General features: G+C 42.4%; 2 protein-coding genes across 2 annotated transcripts; both read right to left on the bottom strand.

Annotated features, from left to right (window-relative positions):
• Positions 1–6,281: 6,281 nt before the first annotated feature.
• Positions 6,282–7,374, bottom strand: LOC140069039 (protein kinase C delta type-like). The gene is made up of 5 exons (XM_072114374.1): positions 7,316–7,374; positions 7,087–7,225; positions 6,792–6,983; positions 6,581–6,707; positions 6,282–6,405 (listed from the first exon to the last, which is right to left on the bottom strand). Coding segments are annotated over exons 1-5 (507 nt in total). The 5' UTR covers positions 7,363–7,374; the 3' UTR covers positions 6,282–6,403.
• A 116-nt stretch (positions 7,375–7,490) lies between these two features.
• On the bottom strand, positions 7,491–10,251 carry LOC140070260 (uncharacterized). Its single transcript, XM_072116611.1, has 3 exons — positions 9,591–10,251; positions 7,897–8,060; positions 7,491–7,787 (listed from the first exon to the last, which is right to left on the bottom strand). Exons 1-3 carry the CDS (start codon positions 10,249–10,251, stop codon positions 7,491–7,493), a joined length of 1,122 nt encoding a protein of 373 aa, XP_071972712.1.
• Between the last annotated feature and the right edge of the window lie 1,311 nt (positions 10,252–11,562).

An 11,562-nucleotide genomic window follows, 5' to 3' on the forward strand; every position in this document is an offset into this window, starting at 1 on the left:
CTGAAAGGAGTGGCACCCGGTGTGGTCTTCTGCTGCTGTAGCCCATCTGCCTCAAAGTTCGACGTACTGTGCATTCAGAGATGCTCTTCTGCCTACCTTGGTTGAAACGGGTGGCGATTTGAGTCACTGTTGCCTTTCTATCAGCTCGAACCAGTCTGCCCATTCTCCTCTGACCTCTGGCATCAACAAGGCATTTCCCCCCACAGAACTGCCGCTCACTGGATGTTTTTTCTTTTTCGGACCATTCTCTGTAAACCCTAGAGATGGTTGTGCGTGAAAATCCCAGTAGATCAGCAGTTTCTGAAATACTCAGACCAGCCCTTCTGGCACCAACAACCATGCCACGTTCAAAGGCCTCAAATCACCTTTCTTCCCCATACTGATGCTCGGTTTGAACTGCAGGAGATTGTCTTGACCATGTCTACATGCCTAAATGCACTGAGTTGCCGCCATGTGATTGGCTGATTAGAAATTAAGTGTTAACGAGCAGTTGGACAGGTGTACCTAATAAAGTGGCCGATGAGTGTATATATATACATTATGCTGTACATAATGGGGCACATTTACTTTCCCGGTCCTGTCGCGATCCCGTGGTGCGTTGTTCAACGAGGATACGGGTCTGCCGCGATTCAAGAAGCTTGTACACCCGTGTTCCTGCATCCGTCGCTTCCGCGCTGAGGTCCGCCGAAGTTCCCCTTCTTCTTCCTGGTGCATGAGAGAGCTTGATCTTGCGACAAAAATCATTCTCTAAATTCAGCGGTTTGTCCGAATCTGGTTGTCCGAGGAATGCCTCCCACCCTCCCCCCCCCGATTCCTGTCACGTGCAAGCCGGCACGTGACAAATCCGCAAAATGGAAATCGTTGGGAAACCCAACAAAAATGCGTCCGAGGGACCCTTAGTAAATCAGCCCCAATATGTATATTATACTGCACATCCTCTATTCTTTAGGGTCAGGTTGGATGACGGGGCCCTCTGACACTGTGGGTCCCATAGCGGTTACTATAGCTGCTACCACTGTAGTTACACCCCTGCTCCAAATTTTGGTATACAATTGGTAATTTACCAATTGAAAATTGATATACAGGTGGTCCCCAGGTTATAAACAAGGTTCTGAAGGTTAGGTAGGATTGTTCTTTAGTTGAATTAGTATGTAACTTGGAACAGGTATATTTTGTAAGTGTAACTCCAGAGAAAAAAATTTTTGGAAACAGGATAGGGTCTAACTTCCTGATCGGTGGAGGTCACAGTGATGGAGGTTGCATTGCACCCCCATCGTACCCCTAGATGAAGAGAGCATCTGGTCACGCATGTGCAACACCCTCGCCGATGCAAGGCAGAGGAGTGGTTGCGTATATGTCCCACCATGTAGCTTGCAGCCTGTGAAGGGTCTGATCAACCCCACAGCAGGTCACTACATAACAAATACCTCACATAGATGGGCATTGCAGTGGTGGATCCTGCCTGGTAAGGCAGGAGTTAATTCTTTGATGTGATGTAAGATGTGTCATCCAATCACATGTGTTACACTCTGTGTCTGTGAGCTGAGAGGTAATTGGAGGAGTAGCCACCACCTGACCAGTGGGAGTAACAAAACCCCTGGACAGGAAAGTTCTAGAGAACACTTCTAGAGTGCAGCTAGCACACCAGACCACGAGCAGGTGAGCCCAGCTCCCTGCCTGAAGAGTGGAGCTAATAGCTAGTAGTGAGGAAAGGGGTATCATCCTACCTTCAAGGGTGATACCTGAAGCAATCCAGGATAAAGCTGAAGCATCCTACTAGGACACAGCTACCGCCCAGCCTGCCATTGCATCCAGGCCGATGATCTACATCCTGTGGCTCCCTCCAACTGCATCTCAGCAATCCACCATTCTGTTAAGGCACGTTGCTGCGGTTCCTGTCGGTTCCAATAAAGAACTGTAAGTTGTTTTTGTTCAACGTCTGCCTCCGTCTGGTCCCTGCTACTACGGCTGTCACCATCACGGGCACCCTGTCCACCACACAGAGACTCATACTCTAGACACCAAAGGGTTGCCCCAGGGAGAACCGCAATAGCAGCCTCTCCCTCATCATTTCTTGCCAACACCACCCTGCTGGAGACCTGCCAGGCTGTAGGACAGCCCTCCGGTTCCCCATACCAAGCACCGTGACACTAGCGTGCATAGGCCGCAACCGCCAGCCACTCAGGTACTGCGGGCCCCGGCTGACTCCAGGCCCCGAGAAAAGGCTAGGCCCCGATGGGGGATGTTGCACATGCACCATTCCTCTCTATGGTAGGGACGGAGATTGTCGAGAATCAATGTCAAGTATGGCGCTTGGCTATTTCTGTCAGTGCCAAAGAGGAATGGAGCAGCCAGTCACGCACAAGTGCTTTCTTCATCTCTGGTTACGACTGGGGTGCAATAGACTCCTCTCTTGTGATCCATGGACGTCTCATCACTAGGACCCCACTGATAAGAAAGTGAGCACCTATGCTGTGAATAGGGGCTAACGTGTATGTAACTGGAGAACCCCTTTGAGTCAGGGACTGCCGTACAAACCTCTCTAGTCCTATAAAATGCAGATTGTTTTAGTTTTTCATAGGAAGGTAATTTCTCTTTTTGTTCATTTTCTCCAAATTGTTTTATTAGGGTTAGTGTTTAGGTTTAACATGATTCTAACTCTAATGCTTACCCTAACACTAACCCTAATCCTAATGCTTACCCTAACACTAACCCTAATCCTAATGCTTACCCTAACACTAACCCTAATCCTAATGCTTACCCTAACACTAACCAAAACACTAAGCCTAACACTAACTCTAATCCTAAATCTTACCCTAACACTAACCAAAACACTAACCCTAATCCTAATGCTTACCGTAACCCTAATCCTAATGCTTACCCTAACACTAACCCTAATCCTAATATGTTTACCCTAACACTAACCAAAACACTAACCCTAATCCTAATGCTTACCGTAACCCTAATCCTAATGCTTACCCTAATACTAACCCTAATCCTAAATCTTACCCTAACACTAACCAAAACACTAACCCTAATCCTAATGCTTACCCTAACACTAACCCTAATCCTAATGCTTACCCTAACACTAACTAAAACACTAAGCCTAACACTAACTCTAATCCTAAATCTTACCCTAACACTAACCAAAACACTAACCCTAATCCTAATGCTTACCGTAACCCTAACCCTAATCCTAATGCTTACCCTAACACTAGCCCTAATCCTAATGCTTACCCTAACACTAACCAAAACACTAACCCTAATCCTAATGCTTACCCTAACACTAACCCTAATCCTAATGCTTACCCTAACACTAACTAAAACACTAAGCCTAACACTAACTCTAATACTAAATCTTACCCTAACACTAACCAAAATACTAACCCTAATCCTAATGCTTACCGTAACCCTAACCCTAATCCTAATGCTTACCCTAATACTAACCCTAATGCTAATGTTTACCCTCACACTAACCCTAATGCTTACACTAACCCTAATCCTAATACGTTTACCCTAACACTAACCTGAACACTAACCCTAATCCTAATATGCTTACCCTAACACTAACCAAAACACTAACTCTTATCACAATGCTTACTCTAAATCTAATTCTAACCCTAAAGCTAATGAACAATAATGATAATTATTGAACCTAATAATGATGATAAATAATGAACCTAATAAAAACAATTTAAGAAAATGGCCTAAAAGGGGTAAGGCTTTTTTTATAAAATAAAATCTGGAGGAGGAACCCGATGGGATTATATACAAATTTCCAGTACAATTTGAGCAATTGTTCAGAAATTATTCAGAAACTTATTCAGATGTCTGTATACTATAGCTGGGGACACTATTGCTGGGGAGGTAAGTAGTCAAATAAATTCTACTGTTTTGGCTGTATACGACCCTTTGCATCTCCATGGTAATATACAGCAACCAAACCCTGCGTAGTCTGATCCTTATGTCCCATTAACTCCAACCTGTTCCCAACTAAGTGCTCACATACATCCAATAGGTTACAACAAAACAGGGAAAATACAGGAGGATCAGACTACACACATCTTGTTTGTTGTCTGCTACCGTGGAGACGCATAGGCTTGTATAAGTGTTGAATACATAATCACAACTGAATGGAACACAGTATAATAATTCCTTCATTAAAACATGGAAATCTCAAGTGCTGTAGACCGGGGAATTAAAAGTGGTAGTGAAAAAACTATTTTCATAGATATTTGTGTAAATAAAAGTGATACCAACCGGGGACACTTGGATAGCAGCCTAGGGATAAGCCCAAAGCCAAACGAGTCAGGAGGTAATAAAGTTCAAAAACACAATGACATTTTAAACTCCAGTTAAAAAAAACTTAAAATTTCCCCTGCTGGTGTTCTAATATACACAGCATTCTTCATTATTGTATTGTGTTAGTTGTATTAGTTTCATTGTGATGTCACACACCCCTCCCCCAACCCAGAGGAATACAGATATTTAATAAGGTTTGTACATAAAGAGTAGATTCAAAACTGTTATAGATGTTTTTATATTTTATTTGTGCAAGAAAGTTGTGATTTTCTGCACAGTAATTGATAATAGAGAAGAGCAGATGGGATTCTTCTCTGGAGGCCTTGGCTTGTACTTTGGTGAGGTTCGGGAAATCCAGGTCTAGATCACACATGAAGGAGAGGAGAAGAGCAGGAATCTTAAGTGTGACTTGTCTAGGTGGAGATGTCCGTGGATTCTTTCTTCAACACCATGTAGATCCATGTGGCCTTCTGTCTGTCTATCCATGGCCAGTAGATGAAGGAGCAGCCGCATCCTTCTGTGGGTCCATGAATGTTTGGTGAATTAGCGGAATAGCCGCATCTTTAAGTCTGCTCATGGCCAGTATGTGAAGTAGCAGCCGCATCCTTCACTTGGTCCATGGCCGGTATGTGAAGGGGGATTGCCCCCTTCATTGTGTCTGCTATGGCCATTAGTTGAAGGAGCATCCTTCTCTTGGTCCATAACCGGTAGGTGAGGATGGGAGTGACCCCATCTTGGTGTCTGCACATGGCCGGCAGCAGAAGGAGCAGATGCTACCTTCTTTCGGTCCATGGCCGGTAGGTAAAGGAGGGAATTGAACCCTTCCATTGTGTCTGTCATGGCTGTTGGATGAAGGTGCTGATGCAACCTTCTGTCAGTCCATGACCGTCAGGTGAATAAGGGGATTGAACCCTTCCATGTGTCTGCCATGGCTGTTGGATGAAGGTGCTGATGCAACCTTCTGTCAGTCCATGACCGTCAGGTGAATAAGGGGATTGAACCCTTCCATGTGTCTGCCATGGCTGTTGGATGAAGGTGCTGATGCAACCTTCTGTCAGTCCATGACCGTCAGGTGAAGAAGGGGATTGAACCCTTCTTGTGTCTGCCATGGCTGTTGGATGAAGGTGCTGATGCAACCTTCTGTCAGTCCATGACCGCTAGGTGAAGAAGGGGAGAGAACCCTTCCTTGTGTCTATCATGGCCGCTAAGTGAAGGAACAGCTGATTCCTCCAGTCGGTCCATGACCGGTGGTTGAAGTAGTAGACGCTTCTTTCTATCAGTCCATATTTGGTAGATGAAGTAGCATCCACTTTCTTCTTTAAGTCCATATCCGGTAAGTGAAGTAGCCGTAGCTTCCTTCTGTCACAATCGGTAGATAAAGTCATTGCCACCATGTTCATAGATGAGCTGTCTAGATGGTTACATAGCAAGTATGGTTAAAAGAAGTTCTTGGCTTTTAACCTAATAATGACTTGCTATGTTGATCCAGAGGAATGCGAAAAAAACCTCTGAGGACATTTGGTTGGCATGTACTCACATCAGAGTAAAAAATTCCTTCCTGACCCCATATATGGCGATCGGATTATATCCCTGGAATATTGGTGCTCGAATCTATGTGGATGTTATGTGGTGGAAGACTGGTCACATCGACTTTGTTCTTTAAGTCCATATCCGGTAAGTGAAGTAGCCGTAGCTTCCTTCTGTCACAATCGGTAGATAAAGTCATTGCCACCATGTTCATAGATGAGCTGTCTAGATGGTTACATAGCAAGTATGGTTAAAATAAGTTCTTCGCTTTTAACCTAATAATGACTTGCTATGTCGATCCAGAGGAAGGCGAAAAAAACCTCTGAGGACATTTGGTTGGCTTGTCCTGATATGAGAGGAAAAAATTCCTTCCTGACCCCATATATGGCGATCGGAATACATCCCTGGAATATTGGTGCTCGAATCTATGTGAATGTTACAGTATATGGTGGCAAACTGGTCACAATCGGTAGAAATGTCACAATCGGTAGAAATGTCACAATCGGTAGAGTAGCCATAAATTAAATTCTTCCAAGATGTTACTGGAGCGGGCTGGATTTTATCAGCCATTTACTCCTGTAAAAGACAAAATAAATAATATCTAAGTATCTTCTTATTGTATTTTCTTATTATATTCTTAACTGTGTGTATGTTGGAGGGGGGGGGGGGGGGGTAATAATGGTTTGAATAATGGAGAACATGTGTCTATATATAACTGCAATGATCACACTTTGATGTGTCTGATACTTACAGTCCCATTGGAATGGTGGGCGGCCTTTGCCGGACTCCACGTCGTCCCAGTCAATTGTGTTAAAGAACGGGTGGGATCTGGTGGACGATGTCATTGCTATACGGTCACGTGGAGATTTGCACAATAGCTGGAAAATGAGAGAAATAATGAGATATGATATAATGTATGATTTCTATATAATTCCCCAAATGTTATCCTTCTTACTACTCACCCCTTGGATGAAATCGATGGCATGAGGGCATGTTCCCGGGAGAAAATCAGGGACATCTTCCTGCAGTGACCAATAGTAATCCTCCAGTGAGCCTTCGCCATAGAACGGCTGATCTCCTACGCTCATCATATAGAGGATGACGCCAAATGCAAACGAGTCCACAAGATGATTATACGGCTCCTCGTCCAGCACCTGTAAGACATCAGTCAGGAGATGAGGCAGGGTCTACACACACAGCGCTATGAGGACCGGCCTCTGATAGCACATGGCTTAGTAGTTATATGACGTTCCTTACCTCTGGGGCTATATATCCAGTGCTGCCTGCAATGCCTGTGGTGGTGTCTTCTCTAAACACATTTATTGCCGAGATGCCAAAGTCAGCAATTTTAATGTGTCCGATGTCATCAAGGAGAATATTTTCAGGCTTCAGGTCACTGCGGAGAGAAAGAATTTATAAAAATAAACATCTCCCATAATGTATGTAATATCAGGAATCACAGGAGATAGATTTATGTCTGACTTACCGGTGTATGACGCCGTGGTCATGAAGATATCGGAGTCCGCAGTACATCTCTGCCGCGAAGGGTCTGGGAGAAGAAAGTAGATGATAGATCAGCGGTGACGTCCGTGATCAGTGACAGAACATACAATAACACGTGTCCTACTCATGTCGTTATATTCCTCCCTAGGCCCCGTTCTCTAGGACCTTTCCCTCAATAATTCAACCACAATATAAGAAATGTACCTTGTTGTCTGAATGTCAAAGGGCATCCATTCCATCATCAGGCCGAACAGGTCTCCTCCGGCCATATAGTCCATGGCTATGATGTATTTGGTGGTTGTCTCCATAGATCCCCGCAATGATATCAGGAAGCGGCAATCAGCTCCAATTCTAAGGACTTCCAGTTCTGTGGAGATTGTGTCCTTGATTTTACTCTTGGACATGATCTTTACGGCTAGCAGTTCATCAGTGATGGGATCTGATGCCAGGACAACCTGAAGGAGAATGATAACAGATCAGATTGAGAAATATAAGGAAAAGTACTGGATTTTTGATAAAGATTTGTGTGAAGAATAAAAGTAGATTCATGTTTTGGCCACTTACCTTTCCATATGCCCCCTTTCCAAGGTCTTTCTGAAACTCAAGATTGTTAACATCGAAAGGTCTTATGGTGTTAACAAGTTGTGTTGGTGTCTGGGGTCGGGCACTGGGAAGGTCTTCCGCTGGGATGGCCGCTATGTCAGAGTCTGGCTGAGCGCTTCCATCTGCTGAGATAAAATAGGAGATTCCTTATTACACTAAAGTCACCTGCAATTTTTTCTTTATATAATAAACTGAAAATCTCTTTTTACATATAGTCTTCTTATAGTGAAAGTACATTAACCCCTTACCGACGTGTGACGTAATAGTACGGCGCATCAGGTCCTGGCTGAGCCCTCTCCATAGCCATTAGGTCTTTGCTGCAAATTGCTAGAACTGATTGTGTGCTTTCCCTCAGATCACCGCAAAGTTGCCAGCAGCTCAAAAAAGATTGGTGCGCCGCCATCTTGCTGAGGATCGTCACTCCATGACAGCATCGGGTCTTCCGAAGACCTGAAGCTGTCTCGTTTAAACCCTTTCATTACAATGTGCTGTCACCGGAAAATCCCCAAACACTGCCATACTGTAGTAGGGCAGTATTTGATAGGATTGATCAGACAACGTAGGGTTACAGTACCCTAGGGAGTCTGAAAAATAGTCAAAATAAAAATTAAAAAAAGTTTTTAAAAAGTAAAAAAAATAAATAAATAAAAAAAAACCTAAAAATTCAAATCACCCCCCTGAACTGATATAAATTTAATTTAAAAACGGTAAAAATAAAAACAGTAAAAATTATAAACACATTAGTTATCGCTGCATCGAAAAATGCGATCTATCAAAATATAATAACACTTTTTCGCTGCGTTTAACCCCCTAACGGAAAATAGCGGCCAAAGTTGAAAATGGAACTCTTCTGCCATTTTGAAAAATACAACATAATTGATAAAAAGTGATCAAAAGGTTGTACAGTCCTATAAACTATAATAGCAATGAAAACTTCATCAAAAATTGCAATATATGACACAAACCCCAAACCGAAGTATGAAAAAGTCATTGGTGCCAGAAAATGGAAAAATCCCCCCCAAATTTTTTTACAGAAATTTTTTATTTTTGTAAATGTATCAAAACATTATAAAACCTATACAAATTTGAAATCCCCGTAATCGTACCGACCCAAAGAATAAAGTAGCCTTGTCATTTTGGGTGCACAATGAAAACTGTAAAATACAGCCAACAAGACTACGGCGCAAATGCGTTCTTTCACTATTTTCACTGCATTTGGAATTTTTTTCCCGCTTCCCGGTACACGGCATGAAATATTAAATACCTTCACTATAAAGTGCAATTTGTTAAGCAGAAAACAAACCTTCACACGGCTCTTTACGTGTAAAATTAAAAAATGTTTATAGATTTTGAAGGTGGGAAGTGAAAAATGGAAATGAAAAAATAAAAAAATGTCAGGTCGTTAAGGGGTTAATAATAACTTTAAAACAAATCCTTGTTGCCCCTAGCAACTAGGATTAGAATCAGACCTAAGATTCCATTTTAGAATTTAGAACTCTCTGGAATAATGGAATCTGATTTGTGAGTTGTTGCTATTGGAAACCAGGGTATTTTTAATAGATCTCTAGAATTTAATTTAGGCCTAATACATAATATAAAACCAACTACCCCCCTCTGTCCCCCAGTTTTATATTACTCAGTGATTTCCATCTTACCTGGTTCCAGGGATGCGTTGGGTGCAGAGACAATCTCTGAGCCTTTCTTGCTCTCTGTGAAGGACGTGTTGATGGCTGGTGACCCGGATCTTCTTAACGCTCCATTTCCATTAATTATGGCTTTGGCATAGATGAGACCTCTCAATCCTTGGACAACCCAATCTCTGTTGTTCCTGATTCTCCTCTTGGCTGCCTCTCTCTGTAGGTTTGGAGTCTCTGGACTGTGGGATCTGGTGAAAGAGACATGTTGTGGTCTTACTTGGAGAACCTCTTCCATCTCTAACTCTGAGCTGATATTTCGGAGTTTCTTGAGGATTGAGTATTTGTTCCTCCTCCTTGAAGCAGGGACCAATTCTCCAAGTTTTTTCATGCTGTTGAGAATGGCCCTGTTAAGGTCTTCATCGGCAGAGTGAGATTCCATCAGGTTCTCCATTTTCCTTTTCTGTGCAAGGATTTCATGTCTCTTGATCTTTCGGGTCTTCTCCAGATCCAGTCTTTTGTATGCCATGTTTGAGTCATCAATGTCCACATCAGTTGGTGGACAGTCCATTACCCATAAGTTGAATAATGGTTCCTGCTCTTCATCAATTCCTCTCCTCTGTAATAGAACCCGATCTCTTTGGGCTCTTCTCCGTATTTCGGATTTTGCTGCAGAATGCATCGTGATTACCTCACCCTTGGGAGTCTGTAAGGTAATGATTTACTACAAGGGGTGACAGTGGGATATAGAAGGTGGTGGTGTCATCAAATCTTCTATGACATCACATATTTCTATTGTGATGACCAGAGCTAAGGTTCCATGCCATGGGTTACCATGACCCTCCATGAGGTCATAGTATTGGTGTTCTAGAATGTTCATTACATGTGTTACTATGGTGTGTAGATGGAGATATGATAGATAGATAAATAAATAGGACAAATGAGACAGCACAAACCAGTCCGTTAAAAAAATGAGAAGAAAATATAGAAAATATAGGAAAAATGAGACCGCAAATACCAGTCCATAACAAAAAGTGATGAGTTTATTCCATGCACGACGTTTCGGTGGTTACCACCTTTCTCAAGCAAAGGACATGACGTAACAGCCCAGTATTTAACACAATAGAGAGTGTCACATGATCAATTTGTACATCTGATTGTGATTACAGAAATACATATAAAAAACATATTTATTGTTACATATATAAAGTGCTAGTGCATAAAATATCTTCCATAATATAGTAAGAACATAGCAGTAAAGTGATAACAGTGTTTGCAGACTTCTTATTCAATATCATGTAAATGTGTGTGAACAGGTACCTAACGAAGGATAGGTGCGAAAATCTGATGCTCCGGCTGTATCTGCGGTAAAACACATGAATCCGCGTCTCCCCCATTATAATGTGCATGTCCGGAAGTCACCTTGCACATGCGCAGTGAAGAGAGGGGTATCGGAACGCCATCTTTGAAAAAGGACTACCATGTATAAATCGGCAGAATAATATTATATCTAATGTACATATGATATAAGTAATAAATTAATATTGGACCGAGGTGTGTATCCTGGGTATAACCCAGATGTAGGGTAGTACCTGTGGTGCCATGTCTAAGCAAAACTGTTGTCGATCCGTATTACACAAACAGTCGCGTTTAGCCGCAATTCACACTTATGCATAGAGCCAGACCATTTACATGGTGAGGGTCCAGATAGTGCGTGTCGCTGCGACAATAGCCCACCCACAACGTCCATACGCCCCCATAAGTTATAAAACAACATTATATAAATCACAAATGGGTTTAAATATTCTGACATCATTAAAGAGATATTTGCCCATAATACTAAGATGGCAAAGAAGGAAAAATGATACATGGATCACAAACGGAAAACGTCAGATCACAATATGTTCATCCAATTGTAGTGTCAATGTGTTCAGAATCTAAAAAGAAAAAGGAAAAAAATTTAAAATAATATAAAGTCACATTGTAAAACAGT

The sequence above is a fragment of the Engystomops pustulosus genome, chromosome 7 (assembly GCF_040894005.1).
Source record: "Engystomops pustulosus chromosome 7, aEngPut4.maternal, whole genome shotgun sequence".
Classification (NCBI taxonomy): domain Eukaryota; kingdom Metazoa; phylum Chordata; class Amphibia; order Anura; family Leptodactylidae; genus Engystomops; species Engystomops pustulosus.

Bases quoted from the DNA above. Each gene is read 5' to 3' on its own strand.
- LOC140069039 (XM_072114374.1), bottom strand. From the start codon at position 7,362: ATGTACTGCGGACTCCGATATCTTCATGACCACGGCGTCATACACCG. The intron at 6,984-7,086 runs GTAAGGAACGTC...GATGTCTTACAG, and splicing joins CTGGATATATAGCCCCAGAG to GTGCTGGACGAGGAGCCGTA. The intron at 6,708-6,791 runs GTGAGTAGTAAG...CTCATTTTCCAG, and splicing joins CCATCGATTTCATCCAAGGG to CTATTGTGCAAATCTCCACG.
- LOC140070260 (XM_072116611.1), bottom strand. From the start codon at position 10,251: ATGCATTCTGCAGCAAAATCCGAAATACGGAGAAGAGCCCAAAGAGAT. The intron at 8,061-9,590 runs GTAAGATGGAAA...ATTTTATCTCAG, and splicing joins CAACGCATCCCTGGAACCAG to CAGATGGAAGCGCTCAGCCA. The intron at 7,788-7,896 runs GTAAGTGGCCAA...ATTCTCCTTCAG, and splicing joins GAAAGGGGGCATATGGAAAG to GTTGTCCTGGCATCAGATCC.